General features: G+C 44.8%; 1 protein-coding gene across 2 annotated transcripts in view; it reads left to right on the forward strand.

Moving 5' to 3' along the window:
- Window positions 1-25,188, forward strand: part of ube3c (ubiquitin protein ligase E3C) — a 46,853-nt gene that overhangs the window by 10,292 nt on the left and 11,373 nt on the right. Inside the window, exons 12-19 of one of the 2 annotated variants that reach the window (XM_055929222.1) lie at window positions 1,106-1,192; window positions 1,498-1,661; window positions 2,815-3,041; window positions 5,431-5,535; window positions 6,054-6,141; window positions 7,657-7,754; window positions 8,409-8,532; window positions 12,589-12,836. In XM_055929222.1, the coding sequence (XP_055785197.1) occupies window positions 1,106-1,192; window positions 1,498-1,661; window positions 2,815-3,041; window positions 5,431-5,535; window positions 6,054-6,141; window positions 7,657-7,754; window positions 8,409-8,532; window positions 12,589-12,836 (1,141 nt within the window). Of the gene's footprint in view, window positions 1-1,105; window positions 1,193-1,497; window positions 1,662-2,814; window positions 3,042-5,430; window positions 5,536-6,053; window positions 6,142-7,656; window positions 7,755-8,399; window positions 8,533-12,588; window positions 12,837-25,188 lie in introns of both variants that reach the window. The other variant, XM_055929221.1, reaches the window with a different exon arrangement.

Here is a 25,188-nt window from a genome sequence, read left to right on the forward strand (position 1 = left end):
CAAATGGCACCCTATTCCCTTTGTAGTGCACTACTTTTGACCAGAGCCCGTAGGGAATAGGGTGACATTTTGGAGGCCGACACCAACGTGTGTTCACGTGAGATTCCATCCACTTCCCGGTCTCCCTCTCTGTTCTGTCAATCTTTTACCTCATAATGTGAATAGATGCCTGCCTGTTAAGTGGCAGGCATCCTTATAGGTGACAATACCGTAGCCCCTTAGACAGAGGCCTATTATATGCAAGGGGCATTTATTTAGTTTTCAGCTTATTTACCGCATTAGTGTTACCTGACAATAACCCTCGGTGTGAAGGACACACACAATCTAGCCGTAGCGATTTAAAGGAGGGTAAACACACTTTGAACAAAGAGCAGCTTCACACCCGGGTGCCATAGGCCGTTAGTTAGACCGGTCGGCCGGGATGAGGGCCCAGTGGCTGCGTCTCAAATGGCACCCTTTTCCCTACATAGTGCACTACTTTTGACCAGGGCCCATAGGAGGCCGACACGAGGGAATCGGTTGCCATTGGGACGCAGCCAGTGGCTCAATCCCTCCCTCCTTCCCTCCTCAGTGTTATCATGTAATTCAGGGAGAGTGTGGAAGCATGCTTGCGCCCGGGGGTCATTGTGAGGGCCATGCCCCCCTCCCCCTCTTGTGTCCCCCCGTGGCCATTAAGTTAAATGGGGCTCCTCCAGGAAGCCAGAGGGCCTGTTTATGACCCTTGGCCGATCTCCTCCTTGCCAGCAACTAGTTTACTAATGGAAGGTGCCTCGCCTAAATAAAGCTTAATGGGTCGTTTAATCTTTTTTTCGTTGCGGAAAAGGAAGAGAGGGGACTAAAGAGGGAGAGGAAGGGCCAAGAAAGAAAATTCCTGTGGGATACGCTATGCTGCTGTTCAACCGCTTTTATTTGATATTTTTCCCTCTTTATGTGTGTCCTCTGGTTACTTGGGCAATGTTATTGATATCTGACTTCGAGGCATCGAGGCAGAGCGCAATGTATACGTTCAGACGTACAAACTGTGTCAACTCTTTTGTCCCACATCTTTGATACATGCATCTTTATAGATATTTTTGTAAATGTTTGTTTATTTTGTCCCCTCCAGGCTTCTGTACAGTTTAGCGTTTAATGCACGTTTCCTGAGACATCTCTGGCACCTGATACAGTCCATGACCACCAAAATGATCACGGGGTGAGTTGATTTGAATGTCGGTCAGGGGCTGTATGTATCAAGCGTCTCAGAGTAGGAGTGTTGATCTTTGATCAGGTCTCCTCCCCCTGTCCATGTAATCTTATTCGTTGGGATCTAAAAGGCCAAACTGATCCTAAATCAGAACTCCTGCTTTGAGACACTTGATTTAAATATGCGGCCCTGAACAAAGTGACGGTCCTTGATTGGGTCTCGGCGTATGTAAGTCAATTCAACGTGCTTTATTGACATAAATAAACATGTCAGTATAGTGAGTAGTGAGTCTCTCTCTTCTTCTCTCCTCCCAGGTCCATGGTTCCGCTGTTGCAGGTCATTTCGCGGGGGTCTCCCATGTCCCTGGAAGACTCCAATCGCATCATTCCCCTCTTCTATCTCTTCAGTTCCCTCTTCAGCCACTCGCTCATCTCCGTGCACGACAGCGAGTTCTTTGGCTACCCTATGGAGGGCCATGGTAGGCCACTCCCTCAGTGTTTCTCCTACGATTTTTTGGGGCAGTGGTGGCAAAGTTAGCGTGGGTGGGGGGCGAATGTGGGGCCAACAGCACCGTCTCCGACTTAACATTTTAGAGGCTCTCATCTTGGCCATAGGGACAACATTTTTCTGTTTTAAAGAGTTTTCTGTTATCCTACACATTTAGTCATGGGGCAGAGCGAAAAATATTCAGCAATTCTACACATTTTGCCATGGCTTATGCCATGTTCTTATGCTATCTCAATGACTCAAACATTATAACAAAATCAATGGGGGCCCTATGCTATGAATTATTTAAAATGTATTCTCCTGACTGTCTAGTTTTTATTCTGGTTATTGTTTGGCCAGTTCTCAAAGATTATCTTGTTAAAAAATAAAAAAGCTCCATTATCTTTCGCTACATACTTTATATCTGCTTTTAATCGTTTAGGGTTTACTCTGAAAACATTTTAAAATCCCCCAAAATTATCATATTTTTGGAAGTGGCGGCAACGATTTACCAGTGGCGCCGCGCCGCTGCTAAATGAATATAGAGGAAACACTGCTTCCTCCAAACTCTAGTCTCCAAGGTGGCATCCCAAATGGCAACCGATTCCCTATGCACTACTGACCAGGGTATGTAGGGTGCCATTAAGGACGCAACCCTAGTCTCAAAATCACCTGCCTCTTGTTTTGAATCGGTGTGAAGCTGACATTTTGTTTTACTTTGAATTGAAACAAATCTATATGTGTCCAGATGGATAGTTTCACACATTTTTTACACTACACCACATTGCTGCTGCACAACATCCTCCACCTTGCTTGATATTCAGTTGGTAAGAGATGTAGGGCGATATTTTCACCTCGCAGAGACAGCTATGCTGGCAACCTTCTGACTAACGGGAGCTCTGATACAGTACCTCACGATTGCGTTGCGTGTGTATCACATTGTTTACTAAATCCCTGGTTTAACTAGAGATCTTCCTCACGGAAATTGTCAAAGAAAAGTTTAAATCGCGCTGCAAAATGATCATTTCACTTGCAGTGCATTCGCTTACAGTGCAGGTGTCTTTGCGATAGGAAAATGTTGCCTGTGTTCAATGACTGAGTAACAGTGAACAACTGTCCATTCCTTCTGTCCACCCCTTCCTCAGGCCACAGCAATGCCACCATGATGCCGTTCACATTGTCCGAGCTGGTGAACTTGTCTCAGTTGCTGAGGGACGCGTGTCTGGGCATCATCAAGCTGGCCTACCCCGAGACCAAGACGGAGCACCGCGAGGAGTACATGGCCGCCTTCCGCAGCGTGGGAGTCAAAACCAACACAGAGGTGCAGCAGCGCATCCAGGCCGAGCAGAAACGCTGGGTTCAGCTCTTCAAGGTGATTACCCCGCCCAGCCCCTATCGCCCTAGCATGACAGTGGCTTCAAATCCGATTCAAAGCATGTAGAAACGGTGAGTGTGGCTTAGTGTGTAACACCGCCACAACTCTAGTCTGCATGTTGTCCCCCGCCAAAGTCCGGAGTTCTGCCTCTCCTCCCTTCTCAGTCTCCCCTTTGATATCCAATCGTCTAAATATATACCAAATAAGGAAAATGGGATTCCATTCTAAAACAAAATAGTAAACTTCATAATTTGAATGCTTTCCGAGTCCCAACTGGCTTCTGTCCTCACTCTGAGGCACCTGTAGCAGATTTTGAAAATGGTTGCTTGCTGTATGTATCTTTAAAGGGTCTTCTTTGACTTCTGTTGCTCTCATAGCAAACATAATTGTAAATAACAAAAATGTGTTGATCAGCAACCGTCGAAACTCAAATTGGGTTAGTTAGGAGAAACCGAGTATGCGTGGCTAGACATGGCTGAGTGAGGACGTTCATTGGCTGTTTACTGAAAGGAAATGAGGCAGATGACAACATTAGGTTAATTATTTCTCGCTCGCTCGCTCACTCACTCTCACTCTCGTCCTTACCCCCCTCTATCCTTCTCCTCTCCCACTTACTTTCCCTGAAACAGTAATTAAGCGACTCTGGCTGCGAGTCTTTGAGAGAGGGACTCGAAAGTGAGCAGCACTTTCTTTCAGCAGAGGTGGTGGCGGTGTACGAATGCGGCAAGAATTTCATAACAGTTCAAGGCGAGCAAACACCTCCCGTCAGCTAAAACGACCCATTAAAGAAGTGGGAGAGCAGTGGAAATGCATTTTCCAAATTGAACGGGGGGGGGCTGAATTTACAGTCGCTTTAACGCCCGCTGACCCCGTAACACGCTAATGTTTGGTTCGAGTCATCAGCCGTCCTTCGCCCATCTTTTATCACCCCCATTGTCGAGCTATCTATTTAATTGAAAGAAGTTAATTGAATGAAAATGATCAACTAAGCTTCTATTAATATTGCTAATGGAACTTCTCTTCTTGGCCATGTTTGGAGAGAGATGTCACCGCAGAGTTTGGGAAAGCCCATTAAGTCGTGCACTTAACCCGATGTGCTAATTAAGGAATGCTTATTCATTCCTCCGAGTCGGGGGTAAGTCTCTCCGAACCCATCGCCGGGGCCGCGAACAGCGTTTTGCACTCCCCGTTATTACCGAGAATACCGACTCCGGTCGTCGCTGATGACGGCCCAAGATTGAGTGCGTCCTGCATGGAAAAAAACGATGTGCGTTTTTAAAAAGAACACTTCCATTCAAACGATGTTGCCTGGTTACTGTATTGAAAATTGTTTCAGGGTAATTATGTGTGTGAATACTCCCAGCTAGTGCCGGTAATGACTGTAGAGTAAGATTATGGAAATGATCAATATAGATGTGACAAGTTCAGTCGCTACAGTGGAGTCTTCTCTCCGCTAATCATCTGAAGTTGTGAACTCCACAAATATGACCTACACAGCTGAGGAAAGTGATGATCAACTTCTATCTAACATTCCTATCCGAAGACTGCACAGAGTAAGACCGGACTGGACAGTACAAAAAAATGGTTAGGACAGTACAAGACAGACATATTTAGTTATTAACAGGACAGGAATGAATATTCACTCTTGTTTCACCCTCTACTGCACAGTAAGACAATGGATATCACAACAACTCTCACCCTGACCCCTATCTTACAGAACAACGCGGAGTTACACTGGTCATTACCACAGTTTATCTTTTGCTCTCCGTCCCGCGGCTGATGTCAGCAGACTGGACAGACTGGCCCATAATTAACCCTGGTGCTGGATGTGGAGGGACCCCCCCCCCACCATTTCTCTTTTATACTATCGTTAAATACCACACTAATGGCTCAGCTCGCAAATTGCTTTTTTAAGAGGAAGCATCTTATTGTCGAGTCTCCACGCAAATAGATTTGTTTGTTAACAAATGAAAGGATGCATGCTTTAAAATGACATCCGTATAGCACATATCTTTAACTTTTTCTACTTTTAAGTTATTTAAGCAGACGCTCTAATCCAGAACGACGTACAGTAGTAGTGAGTGCATACGTTTTTCGTACTGCTCCCCCATGGGGAATTGAACCCACAACCCTGGCGTTGCAAGTACTATGCTCTACTGACCGAGCCGCACAGGACCTGAAAATGACATGGTTAAAATGACATATATCTTTATCACTTGTGTGACGTTTGGTTTCATTTCACATTGACTTACCTATTACAGCCGAAACCATTTAAGCCAATTTTTTTATTAGTTTTTATATACTACGAAGAAAGCGAGTGGCATGTTCTCTTGAGAGTCCAGTGTGTGACTTTTATTTTGATTGTTTATTGTTCTGCGTTTCACAGGTGATCACTAACTTGGTGAAGATGGTGAAGGCTCGTGACATCAGACGTCCCTTCTGTCCGGCAGGTCATTGGCTCTCCGAAGAGGTCAACATCAGAGCAGATAAGGTAACCGTGCTCTCAGCCGTTAGATTGTTACCCTTAATGAGGTTATCAGGCAAATCCCTCATCTGGTTTACTCAATAACGCTTCACGAACACTTCTTTTTTTCAATCCACCGTTATGGCTGCATACAGTGGTCATGAACACAACTTAAAGCTCTTGGCATTACATGTAATTATAGTTGATAAACAACTTTGTGACATCTATGGTGGAGATGCATGCACTGTTTTCATGAACTGTGCTACTGACATGCCTTTGAGGAGTATCTGTGTAAATGTACATGATACATTACGATCACTTTATTGTCCGTGTACACGGAAATTCATTTTGTACGGTCAGCATACAAAATACACTACAACAATACACCATAATACATTCAATGCATACTGTAAATACTGGAAAGTGAGCATAAACATAGTCCCTGTGGCATGCTGTTAGGCCGTTGTATTAGACCCACGTTATTTCCTATGTAGGATGTTGTTAGCACAGTCCCGCTGACTGGAGCCCTGCTCTTCCCTCTCCAGGTGACCCAGCTGTACGTCCCATCGGCAAGACACGTGTGGAGGACACGGAGGATGGGACGCATCGGGCCCCTGCAGTCCACACTGGATGGTACGATACAATATAGATCCCACATAAAAAAGTAGTCCCAGTTAGGTTTGTTCACGATACCAGTATCACGATAACACGATTTTCCATGGCAAAAAAAGGAAACAGGAAGCAGACTTAACTCTATGATACTTTGAAGTATTGTGACAACCCTAGTTCCTGCTGTGGGTGAACCGACCACTGATTGTCGTCACAGATTTTAGAAGTGCAGTGGAACACCCTAGTTGCCACACCATCATTTGGGTACAGGGAACACTGTGCCATCTCTGGTAAATTAAGCTCTTAGGTCAGCTCAGGTGTAATCTCAGGTATGTTATTTTCCTTCAAGTCACTCCTGATGTCTTAGCGAAGAGCCAGGGATGGAAATGGGCCGAGAGCGAGACAACCAAGATCATATGTTGTTTAATTTAGAGCTGCATCAAAGGGCCTCCGGCAGTGGGCAGAGAGAGAGAGCAGGTGTGAAAACAAACAGATAACAATGCGTGTATGATCTGCCTAATGCCACTCCAGCCAGCCCCGATACAGGATCAATTAAATTAGCCGGAGAGTCCTGATGAGCTCAGACACATCTGGCTGTATGTTTGTCTTCCCTTTTTTCATTTCCTTAAATGGACAGGCCCTCGGGTGATGAATGGCTAACGTATTGACCACCCCCGGGCCATATTTCTCCTCACCAATGGAAACCTGATGGCCGAAATGCAGATAGGATTGACTAATTGAGTAGAATAATTGCGCTCGAACGGGGACAATGAAGGGGAAGGGGGGGGGGGGGGGGGGGGAATGGTGGTTTAACTCTGCTGTTGTGGCAGTTTTTGGGTTCTAAACGGTTACGAACGTCTGCTTAATGGAAACGGCCAGTCAGGTGGACGGGCAGCTCACCGTTGAGTTAATTAAAAGTGTGTGTTAGTGAGCGAGGGGTTGAGGCAGGATTGAGCACTCGGTGATGGGCTGCCTGTAAACAGTCAGCTGGGTGGGGAGAGGGCCTAGCGGGTTAGCAGTTGGGGAGGGAGTAAGGTAGCAGGCAGGTAGGATGGGGGGGGGGCTAACTGGAAAAATGGGATCTGGGTGTTTTCTGGGTTTAACCCCTTCCATAAAGAAGTGTCTGGGTTTTCTGGGAGACTGCAGGGAAGAAGTGTGGGTTTAGGTTCTGGTAAAGGAACCTATGGGCTCCGTGCAGGCTGGTTAAACATTTACCACACAGTGCTGTCTCAGCATCTATCCACACACTATGTCGTCATGGAAACCCTTCACGGCGCTGCATTGGGCATTTATAGATGGATGGATGGATGGATGGATGAATTAGGGCCAGATGGATAGATACCTAGATGGAGGATCAGATTGATAGTGTGGTTAGATGGGTTAATTGATGGAGGGATGGATAAATTAATAGATAAATAGATTAATGGGTAGAAGACAGACAGATTGACTGTTGTAGAGCAGTTTAAGCATTGTTGTTGTACTGTATTTCTGTTGAAGAAGTTCCCTTACAGGACAAAAACATGTTCTATTCTATTCTAGTGGGGATGGAGCCTCCACAGCTGTCTGTGTCTGAGGAGAGACACTTGGCCATTCTGACCGAGCTGCCCTTCGTCGTGCCCTTTGAGGAACGAGTCAAGGTACTCTACATCTCATCTCTGCATATTGCTCCATACAGATGCGTTCAAATATATTGGCACCCTTGCATGATTCACACATTCTTCTAAAATAAGTTGAAATGAAAAAAGCTTTTGGTGTTTGCACATGTATTTGTTTGATTTACAACTGCAAAGGACCAAGAAGAATATCAAATAAATAATGAAATGGATGTAAAAAAAATAAAAATAATAATATTGGCCTGGACTAATTTATTCAAAATTCAAATGAATTTGGTCGAGGGCAAAGATTCTCATTTACTGTGTAATTTCTCACCTGTGGTAAGTTGCAGGTGCCTACAGGGTAAAAATAGCATTCAGTAATTTTTTTGAAGAAAAAACAGAACATTCTGCTCCGTTGCACTCCATTATAAAGTGCACGGGTACCAATATATTTGAAAGCGTATGTATACTTGTTAGAAAACCAAAACCCTTTTGTAATATGTATGACTGAATATTTATTTTCACCTCAGTTAAATTTGTTTCAAATAAAATCGCCTTTTATTGTTGACTACATCCATTAGAAATAGTCCATGTAGTCAATAGAGGTCCTTTAAAACATGGCTGGCTATAGGTAGTCTGTCATTAAAACTGCTTGCCATATTATCTCTGTGTGTCCCTGTGGCGAAGATCTTCCAGAGATTGATCTACGCGGACAAGCGGGACGTACAGGGAGACGGGCCGCTTCTGGACGGGATCATCGTCACCATCAGACGGAACTACATCTACGAGGACGCCTACGACAAGCTCTCCCCAGAAAACGGTACGTGGTTAGGCTGAGGGATACGGCTTGATGAGGAGGGATACAGTATTCAGACCCCTTGACTTTTTCCACATTTTGTTAGGTTACAGCCTTATTGTAAAGTTGATTACATTCGTTTTTCCCCCTCATCAATCTACACACGATACCCAATAATGACAAAGCAAAAACAGGTTTTTAGAAATGTTTGCTAATTTATTAAAAATACAATATGTAAATATCACATTTGCATAAGTATTCAGACCCTTTGAGATCCTTGATGAAAACCTGCTCCAGAGAGTTCAGGACCTCAGACTGGGGCAAAGGTTCACCTTCCAACAGGACAACAACCCTAAGCACACAGTCAAGACAACGCAGGAGTGGCTTCGGGACAAGTCTCTGAATGTCCATGGGTGGCTCAGCCAGAGCCCGGACTTGAACCCGATCTAACATCTCTGGAGAGACCTGAAAATAGCTATGCAGCAACGCTCCCCATCCAACCTGACAGAGCTTGAGAGGATTTGCATAGAATAATGGGAGAAACTACCCAAATACAGTTGTACCAAGCTTGTAGCGTTATAGCCAAGAAGACTTGAGGCTGTAATTGCTGCCAAAGGTGCTTCAACAAAGAACTGTCTCTGTACTTTGCTTCGTTCATCTTTGCCTCGATCCTGACTAGTCTCGCAGTCCCTGCCGCTGAAAAATACCCCCACAGCATGATGCTGCCACCACCATGCTTCACTGAAGGGATGGTGCAAGGTTTCCTCCAGACGTGACTCTTGGCATTCAGGCCAAAGAGTTGAATCTTCATTTCATCAGACAAGAAAATCTTGTGTCTCATGGTCAGAGTCTTTAGGAGCCTTTTGGCAAACTCCAAGCGAGCTGTCATGTGCCTTTTACAGAGAAGTGGCTTCCGTCTTGCCACTCTACCATAATGGTCTGATTGGTGGAGTGCTGCAGAGATGGTTGTCCTTCTGGAATGTTCTCCCATCTCCTCAGATGAACTCTAGAGCTCTGTTAGAGTGACCATCAGGTTCTTGGTCACCTCCCTGACCAAGGCCCTTCTCCCCCGATTACTCAATTTGGCCGGGCGGCCAGCTCTAGGGAGAGTCTTGGTGGTTCATAACTTCTTCCGTTTAAGAATGATGGAGGCCACTGTGTTCTTGAGGACCTTATTTGCTGCAGAAATGTTTTGCTACCCTTCCCCAGTTCTGTGCCTCGACACAATCCTGTCTCGGGAACTCTATGGACAATTCCTTTGACCTCATGGCTTGGTGATGCTCTGACTGGCACTGTCAACTTTGGGACCTTATATAGACAAGTGTGTCCTTCCAAATCATGACCAATCAATTGAATTTACCATAAGTGGACTCTTAAGTTGTAGAAACATCTCAAGGATGATCAATGGAAACAGGATGCACATGAGCTCAATTTCAAGTCTCATCGCAAAGTATACGTATTTACGTATACTTAAGTAAATAAGGTATTTCTGGTTTTTTTTGTAATAAATCTGATTTTTTTTCGAAAAACCTATTTTCGCTTTGTCATTATGGGTTATTGTCTGTAGATTGCTGAGGATTTGTATTTATTTAATACATTTTAGAATAAGGGTGTAATGTAACAAAATGTGGAAAAAGTCAAGGGGTCTGAATACTTTCCGAAGGCACTGTATGTCTCGGGCTGCGTCCTAATAATCTCTCCTTTCTCCCAAAGTGTGCACTTGTTCACTTCTCTTCACGGGTTTGGATGGAAATGACTGGTTTAATAAATATGGTGTATAGTCCCACAAGCCCATACCTCCACCAATCCAATGCTTTTAGATTTGTGGGAAGTAGTGAACGAGTGCACATTAGAAAGGAGATATTATTGAGACGCAGCCCAAGACGGTATTTGTCTTCTGTTTGAGGTCCATAAAATCCAGATATTCTAGCCGAGGTTGCAGATCCCATTAGAAATGAAGGTTAGCTTTCCCATCGGTCTCTGAAGTATTGGATTTCACTAAAGCATAATTGTGATCGTGGTTATTCTAATGGCTCGCATAAAAGCGGGGAAATCAATTATTTTAAGTCACCTCTTTTTGTGTTTGAATTTCGAAGAGCACTTTTGTTGGGTCACATGATTAAAAACTGTAGTAGTAGGTGGCCCTGCCTTCGAGGGGCTGGAAAGGTGATCTATATCATTCATGTGTCTTTATAAGTTATAGCTGCTCTGATTTATCACCGTACATTCATTATTCTGAAACGTGACCTCTTTTATACGGTTTGATTTGATTATTCCTCAGGTCAAAGAAATCATGCCTCTTGACATGTGGAAATGGGGAGAAATATAAACTCTAAAATAGATACACTATATATACAAAAGTATGTGGACACCCCTTCGAATGAGTGGATTTGGCTATTTCAGCCACACCCGTTGCTGACAGGTGTATAAAATCGAGCACACAGCCATGCAATCTCCATTGACAAACATTGGCAATACAGTGGCCTTACTGAAGAGCTCATTGGCTTTCAGCGTGCAGTCCAACGGGCAAATCTGGGTTTGGCTAATGCCAAAAGAACAGTACCTGTCTCAATGCATAGTGCCAAGTTTGGTGGAGGAGGAATAATGGTCTGGGGCTGTTTTTCATGGTTCGGGCTAGGCCCCTTGTTCCATTGAAGGGAAATCTTACCACTACATCGCTGCTACAGCACAATTCTGTGCTTCCAACAGTTTAGGGAAGGCATGACAATGCCCCCCCCCCCCCCAAAGCGAGGTCCATACAGAAATGGTTTGTCAAGACCTCTTTTTCTGCCCAATTGGTAGTTAGTCTTGTCCCATCGCTGCATCTCCCCTATGGAGTTGGGAGAATCAAAGCTCGAGAGCCATGCGTCCTCTGAAACACGACCCTGCCAAGCCACACTGCTCACTTAAAGCGGAAGCCAGTCGCACCATTGTGTCGGAGGAAACACCGTCCAGCTTTCAACCGAAGTCAACTTACAGGTGCTAGAGCGCGATGGGACAAGGAAATCCCGGCCGGACCAAACCCTCCCCTAGCCCAGACGACAGGAGACCCATGTGTGCCACCTCATGCGTTTCCCGCTCACTGCCGGTTGTGACACCGCCTGGGATTGAACCCAGGTCTGTAGTGAAGCCTCATGCAGTGCCTTAGAAAGCTGCGCCACTCGGGAGGCCCTCTGTGCCCTCTGTACCCCATCCACCACCTTTGGGATGAATTTGAACGTCGACTGCGAGCCAGGCCCAATCGCCCAACATCAGTGCCCGACTTCACTAATGTTCTTGTGGCTGAAAGAAACAAGTCACTGCAGCAATGTTACAACATCTAGTGGAAAGCCTTCCCAGAAGAATGGAGGCTGTTTTGGCAGCAAAGGGGGGACCAACTCCATATTAATGCCCATGATTTTGGAAAGAGATGTTCGACTAGCAGGTACATACTTTTGGTAATGTCGTGTATTTTCCCTATTATCCCTACACATAATGTAGATTTTTTAAATTGTAAATTACATTTCAATTATTACATGCATGTACACTGAGTGTACAAAACATTAAGAACACCTTCCTAATATTGAGTTGCACCCCTTTTGCTCTCAGAATAGCCTCAATTCGTTGGGGCATGGACTCTACAAGGCGTTAAGTGTTCCACAGCGATGCTGGTCCATGTTGAATCCAATGCTTCCCACAGTTGTCTGGATGTCCTTTGGGTGGTGGACCATTCTGGATACACACGGGGAACTGTTGAGCGTGAAAAACCCAGCAGCGTTGCTGTTCTTGACACACTCAAACCGGTGCGCATGGCACCTACTACCATACCCCGTTCAAAGGCACTTAAATCTTTTGTTTTGCCCATTCACCCTCTGAATGGCACACATACATAATCCATCTCTCAATTGGCTAAAAGCTTAAAAATCCTTTAACCTGTCTCCTCCCCTTCATCAACACTAATTGTCGTGAATTTAATAGAGGACATCAATAAGGGATCATAACTTTCACCTGGATTCACCTGGGCTGTCTTTGTCTTGTTTTATACACTCAGTGTATATTTTCTCTACTAACTTGATTTCCCTTCGTGTCCCGTGTATCTAGAGCCGGACCTGAAGAAACGTGTCCGGGTGCACCTACTCAACGCCCACGGTCTGGACGAGGCGGGCATCGACGGCGGGGGCATCTTCCGCGAGTTCCTCAACGAGCTGCTCAAGTCGGGCTTCAACCCCAACCAGGGCTTTTTCAAGACCACCAACGAGAGCCTGCTTTACCCTAGCCCCACCGCCCAGATGCTAGTGGGGGACTCCTTCGCCAGACACTACTACTTCCTGGGACGGATACTGGGGAAGGTAAAGTTATAAATAGAAACATTTTATTGTGCATTTTTATATAATAGAGGAGAGACGACAGAGGAAAGATAGATATATAGTGTGTCACAAAGGCAGTGGGTTGGATTCAAACCCACGCCGACACGGGAAAACGTGCTGTAGGCGGGCGCTACTGACCACTGGACCACCCAGGCCCACGGGCGGGCTGTCTTAGCTGACAGACAGACCGCTCTCATTCCAGGTCTCTGTAAAAGTCAACAGAAATCAATGTGTGTGATCAGTGTTCTTTTTTTTTTTTATATATATATTTTTTTTAAATAATTTTTATCCCATTTTCTCCCCAATTTTCGTGGTATCCAATCGCTAGTAATTACTACCTTGTCTCATCGCTACAACTCCCGTACGGGCTCGGGAGAGACGAAGGTCGAAAGCCATGCGTCCTCCGAAGCACAACCCAACCAGCCGTACTGCTTCTTAACACAGCGCGCCTCCAACCCGGAAGCCAGCCGCACCAATGTGTCGGAGGAAACACCGTGTACCTGGCCCCCTTGGTTGGCGCGCACTGCGCCCGGCCTGCCACAGGAGTCGCTGGAGCGCGATGAGACAAGGATATCCCTACCGGCCAAACCCTCCCTACCCCGGACGACGCTATGCCAATTGTGCGTCGCCCCACGGACCTCCCGGTCGCGGCCGGCTGCGACAGAGCCTGGGCGCGAACCCAGAGACTCTGGTGTGTGATCAGTGTTCTTGTGTAGCCAATACAGTGTAGAGTGGGGACAATGTCAAGGCTGTCATCATAGACAATGGAAGAATGGGATGGTATGCTAAAATGCTTGCAGCAGGGACTGACCAATTGAAAGCTGCAGTATGTAACTTTGTGGGGCAACCCGACCAAATTCACATAGAAATGTGTGTTATGGATCTGTCATTTTCATTGAAAGCAATTACTAAGAAGCGGTAGATCTGTTCTTTGTGCGCTATTTCTAAGCTTCCCGTTCTTAGGTTCCGTTTTTTGCGTCTTACTTTCGGTTTTGTACACCAGCTTCAAACAGCTGAAAATACAATATTTTTGGTTATGGTAAAGATATTCCACAGCTGTTTGGATGGTACAATGATTCTCTACACTACACTTGCATGTTTTGTCACATAAACTGAAATTAAGCAAACTATTTGAAATTTAGCATTCGGGAAATGGCGGAGTGATTTCTGCATAGTGCACCTTTTAATAATTAAGAAGCACCCAAGGGTGTAGTTATTATGCAATACAAGGTGTTTGTGTGCATATCTGTATGTTGACTCCAAATGATCACCAGGTGTCTTCAAGCATTAACTGAAACAACAAGCACCTCCTAATGTGGTAATTAGATGGAAAACCAACCAATGTGTGATGACCGTCTAATCAGTTAATGAGATGTGAAATGTAGTCAGCAGCACTGTGCTCCGCTACCTCTTGCACTGGGTTTTACCATGCCCCCTGGTGTTCCCTCTGAGGGTCACACTGTGCCCCAGACACCAGCAGGTCATCTGGGAGTCAACCAACCCGATGTCATTGAATAATAGAGGTACAGTACAAAGAAGTGGCTGATTCATTATAAGATCTAATGGCTGCTAGTATTTTAACCTGACTGCATATCAAACAACTGTGTTCGTTGTCCTTGATTTTGTGTTTGAGGTCCAAGAAAGTAACAATTTTGAATGAAATAAGACATAGAACTTGGACCCGATTCATGTACAAAGCATAGTTTGGTTCATTAGTCCTATGCGTAATCTGTTGAAGGCATTGTTTTCCCTGCCCCCTCCTCCCCCTTTGACCGCACTATTTATTATAGCCGAATGTTTTTAAATCTTATTTAATGCATGTGCCAGCAGATTGTTTATCGAGATGCTGTGGGAGTGTGGGAGAGTGTGTGTCTGTGTGTGTGTGTGTCTGGGAGGGGTCATCTCATTCTCAACGGGAGAAGAATTACCTCATGACAACCGACCGCCTCTCAATTAGGCCTTCCATTAGCCTATGATTCCTGCCTCGTTGTTTGTGTAGCGATTGCATTTGGCCGGCGCTAAATCAGTGCTAGCCCTCCGCCGACAGGGACATAAATAAGCGGTCAAAGAATGTGGTAATAGCATTTTGATCTGTTTTACAGTCCGGAGCGTCTAAAGTCCTCTCTCTCTCTCTCGCTGTGCTCTTGCTCTCTCTCTTTGCATGATGGTTCAGTCCACTCATCAGAGCACCATAACTCCTCCTGGGAGTTGTCCCAAATGGCACCCCATTCCCTATATATCGTGCACTACTTGTTAAAAGTAGTGCACCACAGAGGGAATTAGGGTGCCATTCGGGACTGGTGTCTCCACATTTTCCATCCCACGGTGAGAAATGGCTAGTCAGCTGATAGAAACGCGCTCTGCTCCCCCTCCCCGATCACTACAGCTAATGGCTCAGGCAATTAAGGCAGGGGAAATTAATTTGAATTTGACTTTCAATTAACCCTACCGTAAGTTCCCTTTTTTTCCCATAAATACGACGTGTGAGTGCTCGTTTGAGTGGTGTATTGATATTTGTTTAGTGCCGTTATTACCTGCACCCCGGGGGGAGAGGGAACTGTTATAGATTAGGATTGCATCACTGCTGCATGGAGAGATGCGCGGAACACACACTAAGGCCTATGGGACACAGGAGATTAATATAGTTCAATAATGATCTCCCGGCCTGCCATTGTCATGGAGGTAATGTATTATCATCAGGAGTGGGCCCGTCTGGGGTACTCACTGAAATGGGATTGGACATCACAATATGGGATGCGGGTCATCCCTCTTCCTCACTTGTCCTCCCAACTGACACGTATAAGGATTGACGCCACAAACGGAAACCACTTAACAACACTTGTGTATGATTTACATTTTTTACAGACCAGAGTATACAATTCCACTGAGCATAAAAGCATATTGAATTCTCATAGTCTTCAGTATTATTATCTGTGCTCCCTAGCATCTAGAGTCCAAGGTTGCCGGTGTCTCTTGCCGTTCTTACTAGTTTCTACAAGCCATTGGAAGTGACGGGCAGTGCTCGACTTGGACAGGAGCTCTGCTGAGCCGAGTACTGGCACCTCAAATGTTCTACTGCTTGAGCTCCAGTTCCTCTTATGGAATATTAGCTCAAAAGTGTTGTGGAGTCCTGCACCTGAATATAAACAGTACGGACACCAATTTCAGTCCAAGTCAAGCACTGGATAGGGGCAAATGTGTAATGTAATTATTATTTTTTTAAATCACAAGTTAACTTCAAACAAAATAATTGTGTTGATTTGATCGTGAAATAAAAAATGCACGGTTGCTAAAGTTAGGCTTGCTGTAGTTTGTAGTGACTGTTTAAAGAAAACAAAATGGATTACAGTTTCTCCTGACCCATAGACTACTTTCAGGGCGAGAAACCAACTAACATCAAGTTGCAAAATACGGAACTTCCCCTCTTAAGCTTCTTAGCCCGCAGGGTGCTGTTTTCGGTGCCTCTCTTCTTCCGGACATTTTTGTTGGGGTAGTAAAGAGAGAGGTCTCCTGATGCCAGTCTCACTGCCCCACATCACTGTCACCGTCCATCCAAGATCCAGTAACCTTCAGTAGGACATGTGGAGCAAACCGCCCTCCCCCTCCTCGCTATGCCTCACCCATCTGGAACACCCACAGCATGCCTCTTCATGATAGTACAAAGCCTGGTATTAGCCCTGACCTAGCCTCCAAACTCTTTCAGGGGTGGCTGAAGTCTTTAGTGTGTGTGTTTGTACCGTCCACCCTCCCTCCCTCTTCCCCAGTGCCTTTCCTCATTAATCTCCCCGGTCGGACTAAAAGTTCCCCTTTAGAGGTGCGTTGGGTTGCACCCCTGATTGATAGCGATGCGTTTGAAAGGCATTATATTTTTATTGATTCTTAATGTTGTAAATTAAGGAATTTATTTGGCAGCTAACAGAAGGCAACCTGCGATGTTGTTGGGCGTTTATGCTCCCTGATGGAGGTGCTATCTGCTTTAATTGCGTTGCCACTGCACTCACTTATATTAAAAGGGGCCGGGCTATAATTAATCTGTTTTATCCTGAGTCATTTTGGCACAATTTCTGGCAATAAACACCCATAAATAAAGTGGCTGTAAAAAATAAATAAAAAATGCCACAGGTTTTTTTTCTCTCCCTCCGTATACTTAGTGCCACCTCTTCCCGGCACTGTGTTATTGTTATTGATAGGCTTCAAGTGGGTACGCAGCGCATATGGTCGAGCAATTCAGAAAGAGCCACCTGAGAAATGCTAAGTGGATTAATTTGCATAAAAAAATCGACTGTGTTTGAAGTCGCGCAATTAACCTGTGTTTAGAAAATAGACCCTGATTTATGCCTGCCTGTATGTTAAAGATGCATGCATTATGGAAATGGCCTAGATTTATAATCCATTTAGCTGATGTGGTCAGGGTTTTTAGTGCAATCATTTATAAGGACCTGTATATTTTAATGCCTGGAACGGGCTCTTTTTTTTAGGACTATTCCAGTACATTAGCTCCCGGTTTTATGAGTCACCTGCTCGGCCAAGGTTCTTAATGGCAGCCCAGGTCAAGGTGAGAATTGACATTTATAAAGTTTGAGGCAGGCGGATTAAGGTCTGTGTGTTTTAGACAGATTGTGTTCTTGTTTTGTGCTCTTGCACCGATGTGAACTGATTTACTGTCTTATCGCTTCTTTATCTGATGTTCCGGTCAGTCTTTTAATCTCGGTTTTTAATTGCAAACAGCAAAGATGGCTCTCTCACCGATATCCATTGTTGTTATTGACTGATTCTTCTGTTCACTGTTCTGTTGAGGTTTTTATGCTAGCCTGATTTGTATGCCTTTATCATTACCAAATTTTTATCATAACACATAATATATAAACGCAGCAAAAAAAGAAACGTCCCTTTTTCAGGACCCTGTCTTTCAAAGATAATTCGTAAAAATCCAAATAACTTCACAGATCTTCATTGTAAAGGGTTTCCCATGCTTGTTCAATGAACCATAAACAATTAATGAACATGCACCTGTGGAACGGTCGTCAAGACACTAACAGCTTACAGACGGTAGGCAATTAAGGTCACAGTTATGAAAACGTTGGACACTAAAGAGGCCTTTCTACTGACTCTGAAAAACACCAAAAGAAAGATGCCCAGGGTTCCTGCTCATCTGCGTGAACATGCCTTAGGCATGCTGCAAGGAGGCATGAGGACTACAGATGTGGCCAGGGCCATAAATTGCAATGTCCGTACTGTGAGACGCCTAAGACAGCGCTACAGGGAGACAGAACGGACAGCTAATCGTCCTCGCAGTGGCAGACCACATGTAACAACACCTACACAGGATCGGTACATCCGAACATTATACCTGCGGGACAGGTACAGGATGGCAACAACAACTACCCGAGTTACACCAGGAACGCACAATCCCTCCATCAGTGCTCAGACTGTCCACAATAGGCTGTGAGAGGCTGGACTGAGGTAGACCTGTTATAAGGCAGGTCCTCACCAGACATCACCGGCAACAACATTGCCTTTAGGCACAAACCCACCGTCGCTGGACCAGACAGGACTGGCAAAAAGTACTCTTCACTGACGAGTCGTGTTTTTGTCTCACCAGGGGTGATGGTTGGATTTGCGTTTATCGTCGAAGGAATGAGCATTACATCGAGGCCTGTACTCTGGAGCGGGATCAATTTGGAGGTGGAGGGTCCGTCATGGTCTGGGGCAGTGTGTCACAGCATCATCGGACTGAGCTTGTTGTCATTGCAGGCAATCTCAACTCTGTGTGTTACAGGGAAGACATCCTCCTCCCTCATGTGGTACCCTTCCTGCAGGCTCATCCTGACATGACCCTCCAGCATGACAATGCCACCAGCCACACTGCTTGTTCTGTGCGTGATTTCCTGCAAGACAGGAATGTCAGTGTTCTGTCATGGCCAGCAAAGAGCCCAGATCTCAATCCCATTGAGCACGTCTGGGACCTTTTGGATCGGAGGGTGAGGGATAGGGCCATTCCCCCCAGAAATGTCCGGGAACTTGCAGGTGCCTTGGTGGAAGAGGGGGGTAACATCTCACAGCAAGAACTGGCAAATCTGGTGGAGTCCATGAGGAGGAGATGCACTGCAGTACTTAATGCAGCTGGTGGTCACACCAGATACTGACTGTTACTTTTGATTTTGATCCCCCCCTTTGTTCAGGGACACATTATTCCATTTCTGATAGTCACATGTCTGTGGAACTTTCAGTTTATGTCTCAGTTGTTGAATCTTGTTATGTTCATACAAATATTTACACATGTTAAGTTGGCTGAAAAAAACACAGTTGACAGTGAGAGGATGTTTCTTTTTTTGCTGAGTTTATATACAGTATATCACAAAAGTGAGTACACCCCTCACATTTTTTGTAAATATTTGAGTGTATCTTTTCATGTGACAACACTGAAGAAATGACACTTTGCTACAATGTAAAGTAGTGAGTGTACAGCTTGTATAACAGTGGAAATTTGCTGTCCCCTCAAAATAACTCAACACACAGCCATTAATGTCTAAACCGCTGGCAACAAAAGTGAGTACACCCCCCCCTAAGTGAAAATGTCCAAATTGGGCCCAAAGTGTCAATATTTTGTGTGGCCACCATCATTTTCCAGCACTGCCTTAACCCTCTTGGACATGGAGTTCACCAGAGCTTCACAGGTTGCCACTGGAGTCCTCTTCCACTCCATGACGACATCACGGAGCTGGTGGATGTTAGAGACCTTGCACTCCTCCACCTTCCGTTTGAGGATGCCCCACAAATGCTCAATAGGGTTTATGTCTGGAGACATGCTTGGCCAGTCCATCACCTTTACCCTCAGCTTCTTTAGCAAGTAGTCGTCTTGGAGGTGTGTTTGGGGTCGTTATCATGTTGGAATACTGCCCTGCGGCCCAGTCTCCGAAGGGAGGGGATCATGCTCTGCTTCAGTATGTCACAGTACATGTTGGCATTCATGGTTCCCTCAATGAACTGTAGCTCCCCAATGCCGGCAGCACTCATGCAGCCCCAGACCGTGACACTCCCACCACCATGCTTGACTGTAGGCAAGACACACTTGTCTTTGTACTCCTCACCTGGTTGCCGCCACACACGCTTGACACCATCTGAACCAAATAAGTTTATCTTGGTCTCATCAGACCACAGGACATGGTTCCAGTAATCCATGTCCTTAGTCTGCTTGTCTTCAGCAAACTGTTTGTGGGCTTTCTTGTGCATCATCTTTAGAAGAGGCTTCCTTCTGGGACGACAGCCATGCAGACCAATTTGATGCAGTGTACGGCGTATGGTCTGAGCACTGACAGGCTGACCCCCCACTCCTTCAACCTCTGCAGCAATGCTGGTAGCACTCATACGTCTATTTCCCAAAGACAACCTCTGGATATGACGCTGAACACGTACACTCAACTTCTTTGGTCGACCATGGCGAGGCCTGTTCTGAGTGGAACCTGTCCAGTTAAACCGCTGTATGGTCTTGGCCACCGTGCTGCAGCTCAGTTTCAGGGTTTTTGCAATCTTCTTATAGCCCAGGCCATCTTTATATAGAGCAACAATTCTTTTTTTCAGATCCTCAGAGAGTTCTTTGCCATGAGGTGCCATGTTGAACTTCCAGTGACCAGTCAGTATGAGGGAGTGTGAGAGCGATGACACCAAATTGAACACACCTGCTCCCCATTCACACCTGAGACCTTGTAACACTAACGAGTCACATGACACCTGGGAGGGAAAATGGCTAATTGGGCCCAATTTGGACATTTTCACTTAGGGGTGTATTCACTTTTGTTGCCAGCGGTTTAGACATTAATGGCTGTGTGTTGAGTTATTTTGAGGGGACAGCAAATTTCCACTGTTATACAAGCTGTACACTCACTACTTTACATTGCAGCAAAGTGTCATTTCTTCAGTGTTGTCACATGGAAAGATATACTCAAATATTTACAAAGATGTGAGGGGTGTACTCACTTTTGTGATATACTGTATATATATATATATATATATATACAGTGGGGAGAACAAGTATTTGATACACTGCAGATTTTGCAGGTTTTCCTACTTACAAAGCATGTAGAGGTCTGTAATTTTTATCATAGGTACACTTCAACTGTGAGAGACGGAATCTAAAACAAAAATCCAGAAAATCACATTGTATGAATTTTAAGTAATTAATTTGCATTTTATTGCATGACATAAGTATTTGATCACTTACCAACCAGTAAGAATTCCGGCTCTCATAGACCTGTTAGTTTTTCCTTAAGAAGCCCTCCTGTTCTCCGCTCATTACCTGTATTAACTGCACCTGTTTGAACTCGTTACCTGTATAAAAGACACCTGTCCACACACTCAATCAAACAGACTCCAACCTCTCCACAATGGCCAAGACCAGAGAGCTGCAATAAAATGCAAATGAATTACTTAAAAATCATACAATGTGATTTTCTGGATTTTTGTTTTAGATTCCGTCTCTCACAGTTGAAGTGTACCTATGATACAAATTACAGACCTCTACATGCTTTGTAAGTAGGAAAACCTGCAAAATCGGCAGTGTGTCAAATACTTGTTCCCCCCACTGTATATACACACTACTGTTCAAAGGTTTGGGGTCACTTAGAAATGTCCTTGTTTTTGAAAGAAAAGCACATTTTTTGTCCATTAAAATAATATCAAATTGATCAGAAATACAGTGTAGACATTGTTAATGTTGTAAATGACCATTGTAGCTGGAAATTTTGAACGGAATATCTACATTAGCGTACAGAGGCCCATTATCAGCAACCAGCACTCCTGTGTTCCAATGGCACGTTGTGTTAGCTAATCCAAGTTTATCATTTTAAAAGGCGAATTGGTCATTAGAAAACCCTTTTGCAATTATGTTAGCACAGCTGAAAACTGTTGTGCTGATTAAAGAAGCAATACAACTGGCCTTCTTTAGACTAGTTGAGTATCTGGAGCATCAGCATTTGTGGGTTCGATTACAGGCTCAAAATGGCCAGAAACGAAGAACTTTCTTCTGAAACTTATCAATCTATTCTTGTTCTGCGAAATGAAGGCTATTCCATGTGAGAAATTTCCAAGAAACTGAAGATCTCGTACAACGCTGTGTACTGCTCCCTTCACAGAACAGCGCAAACTGGCTCTAACCAGAATAGAAAGAGGAGTGGGAGGCCCCGGTGCACAACTGAGCAAGAGGACAAGTACATTAGAGTGTCTAGTTTGAGAAACAGACGCCTCACAAGTCCTCAACTGGCAGCTTCATTAAATAGTAAACAGTAACCCGCAAAACACCAGTCTCAACGTCAGCAGTGAAGAGGCGACTCCGGGATGCTGGCCTTCTAAGCAGAATTCCACTGTCCAGTGTCTGTGTTCTTTTGCCCATCTTAATCTTTTCTTTTTATTGGCCAGTCTGAGATATGGCTTTTCCTTTGCAACTCTGCCTAGAAGGCCAGTATCCTGGAGTTGCCTCTTCACTGTTGACGTTGAGACTCGTGTTTTGCGGAACAGTAGTCTGTGTGTGTATGTATGTATTTATGTATGTATGTAATTCACTGTGTCACAATTCCAGTGGGTCAGAAGTTTACATACACTAAATTGACTGTGCCTTTAAACAGCTTGGAAAATTCCAGAAAATGATGTCATGGCTTTAGAAGCTTCTGATAGACTAATTGACATAATTTGAGTCAATTGGAGGTGTACCTGTGGATGTATTTCAAACTCAGTGCCACTGCTTGACATCATGGGAAAAGCAAAAGAAATCAGCCAAGACCTCAGAAAAAGTTGTAGACCTCCACAAGTCTGGTTCATCATTAGGAGCAATTTCCAAACGCCTGAAGGTACCATGTTCATCTGTACAAACAATAGTAAGAAAGTATAAACAACATGGGACTCCTCAGCCGTCACGTCATCCCGCTCAGTAAGGAGACGCGTTCTATCTCCTAGAGATGAACGTACTTTGGTGCGAAAAGTGCAAATCAATCCAAGAACAACAGCAAAGGACCTTATGAAGATACTGGAGGAAACAGGTACAAAGGTATCTATATCCACAGTAAAAATGAGTCCTATATCGACATAACCTGAAAGGCCGCTCGGCAAGGAAGAATCCACTGCTCCAAAATCACCATAAAAAAGCCAGACCGCGGTTTGCAACTGCACATGGGGACAAAGATTGTACTTTTCTGAGAAATTTCCTCTGGTCTGATGAAACAAAAATAGAACTGTTTGGTCATAATGACCATCGTTATGTTTGGAGGAAAAAGGGGAAGGCTTGCAAGCCGAAGAACACCATCCCAAACTTGAAGCACGGGGGTGGCAGCATCATGTTATGGGGGTGCTTTGCTGCAGGAGGGACTGGTGCACTTCACAAAATAGATGGCATCATGAGAAGGGAAATTATGTGGATATATTGAAGCAACATCTCAAGACATCAGTCAGGAAGTTAAAGCGTGGTCGCAAATGGTCTTTCAAATGGAAAATTACTCCCAAGCATACTTCCAAAGTTGTGGCAAAAGGACAACAAAGTCAAATTATTGGAGTGGCCATCACAAAGCCCTGACCTCAATCCTATAGAAAATCTGTGGGCAGAACTGAAAAAGCGTGTGCGAGCAAGGAGGCCTACAATCCTGACTCAGTTACACCAGCTCTGTCAGGAGGAATGGGCCAAAATTCACCCAACTTATTGTGGGAAGCTTGTGGAAGGCTACATGAAACGTTTGACCCAAGTTAAACAATTTAAAGGCAATGCTACCAAATACTAATTCAGTGTATGTAAACTTCTGACCCACTGGGAATGTGATGAAATAAATAAAAGCTGAAATAAATCATTCTTTCTTCTATTATTCTGACATTTCACATTCTTAACATAAAGTGGTGATCCTAACTGACCTAAAACAGGGAATTTTTACTCGGATTAAATGTCAGGAATTGTGAAAACTGAGTTTAAATGTATTTGACTAAGCTGTATGTAAACTTCCGACTTCAACTGTATGTGTGTGGACACCCCTTCAACAAATTAGTGGATTTGGCTATTTTAGCCACATCCTGGTATAAAATTGAGGACACAGCCATGCATTCTCCGTACACCAACATTGGCAGTAGGATGGCCTTACTGAAGAGCTCAGTGACTTTCAACGTGGCGCCCAATTACACCTTTCCAACAAGTCAGTTCCTCAAATGTATGCCCTGTTAGAGCTGGCCCTGTCAATTGTAAGTGCTGTTATTGTGAAATGGAAACATCTAGGCGCAACAACAGCTCAGCTGCGATGTGCTATGCCACACAAGCTCACAGAATGGAACCGCCAAGTGCTGAAGCCCATAGCGTGTAAAAATCGTCTGTCCTTAGGTTGCAACACTCACTACCGAGTCCCAAATTGCCTCTGGAATCAACATCAGCACAAGAACTGTCCGTCGGGCGCTTCATGAAATGAGTTTCCATAGCCGAGCAGCCGCACACAAGCCTAAGATCACAATGCGCAATGCCAAGCGTCGGCTGGAGTGGTGTAAAGCTTGCCGCCGTAGGACTCTGGAGCAGTGGAAACGCGTTCTCTGGCGTGATGAATCACGCTTCAACATCTGGGTTTGGTGGATACCAGGAGAATGCTACCTGCCGAATACATAGTGCCAACTGTACAGTTTGGGGGAGGAGGAATAATGGTCTGGGGCTGTTTTTTGTGGATCGGGCTAGGCCCCTTAGTTCCAGTGAAGGGAAATCTTAACCCTACATCATGCAATTACTTCCTAGACGATTCTGTGCTTCCAACTTTGTGGCAACAGTTTGAGGAAGGCCTTTTCCTGTTTAAGCATGACAATACCCCGTGCCAAAGCGAGGTCATTACAGAAATGGTTTGTCGAGATCGGTGTGGAAGAACTTGCCTTGCCTGCACAGAGCCCTGACCTCAACCCCATAGAACACCTTTGGGATGAATTGAAACGCCGACTGTGAGCCAGGCCTAAACACCCAACGGTGCCCGACCTCAATAATGATCTTGTGCCTGAATGGAAACAAGTCTCTGCTGCAATGTTCCACTCTTCTAGTGGAAAGCCTTCCCAGAAGAGTGGAGGCTGTTATAAGGGTGGACCAACTCCATATTAATGCCCATAATTTTGGAATGAGATGTTCGATGAGCAGATGTCCACGTACCTTTTGTCATGCCATTTAGCAGATGCTTTTATCCAAAGCAACTTACAATCATGCGTGCATACATTTTCGTATGTGCGACCCCAGCGGGAATCGAACCCACGATCCCGGCATTGAAAGCTCCAAGCTCTAACAACTGAGCCACACAGGATCATGTTATCATGACCTTTGACCTGAGTGCATCTCTGACTT

Source organism: Salvelinus fontinalis, chromosome 7 (genome assembly GCF_029448725.1).
Source record: "Salvelinus fontinalis isolate EN_2023a chromosome 7, ASM2944872v1, whole genome shotgun sequence".
NCBI lineage: Eukaryota > Metazoa > Chordata > Actinopteri > Salmoniformes > Salmonidae > Salvelinus > Salvelinus fontinalis.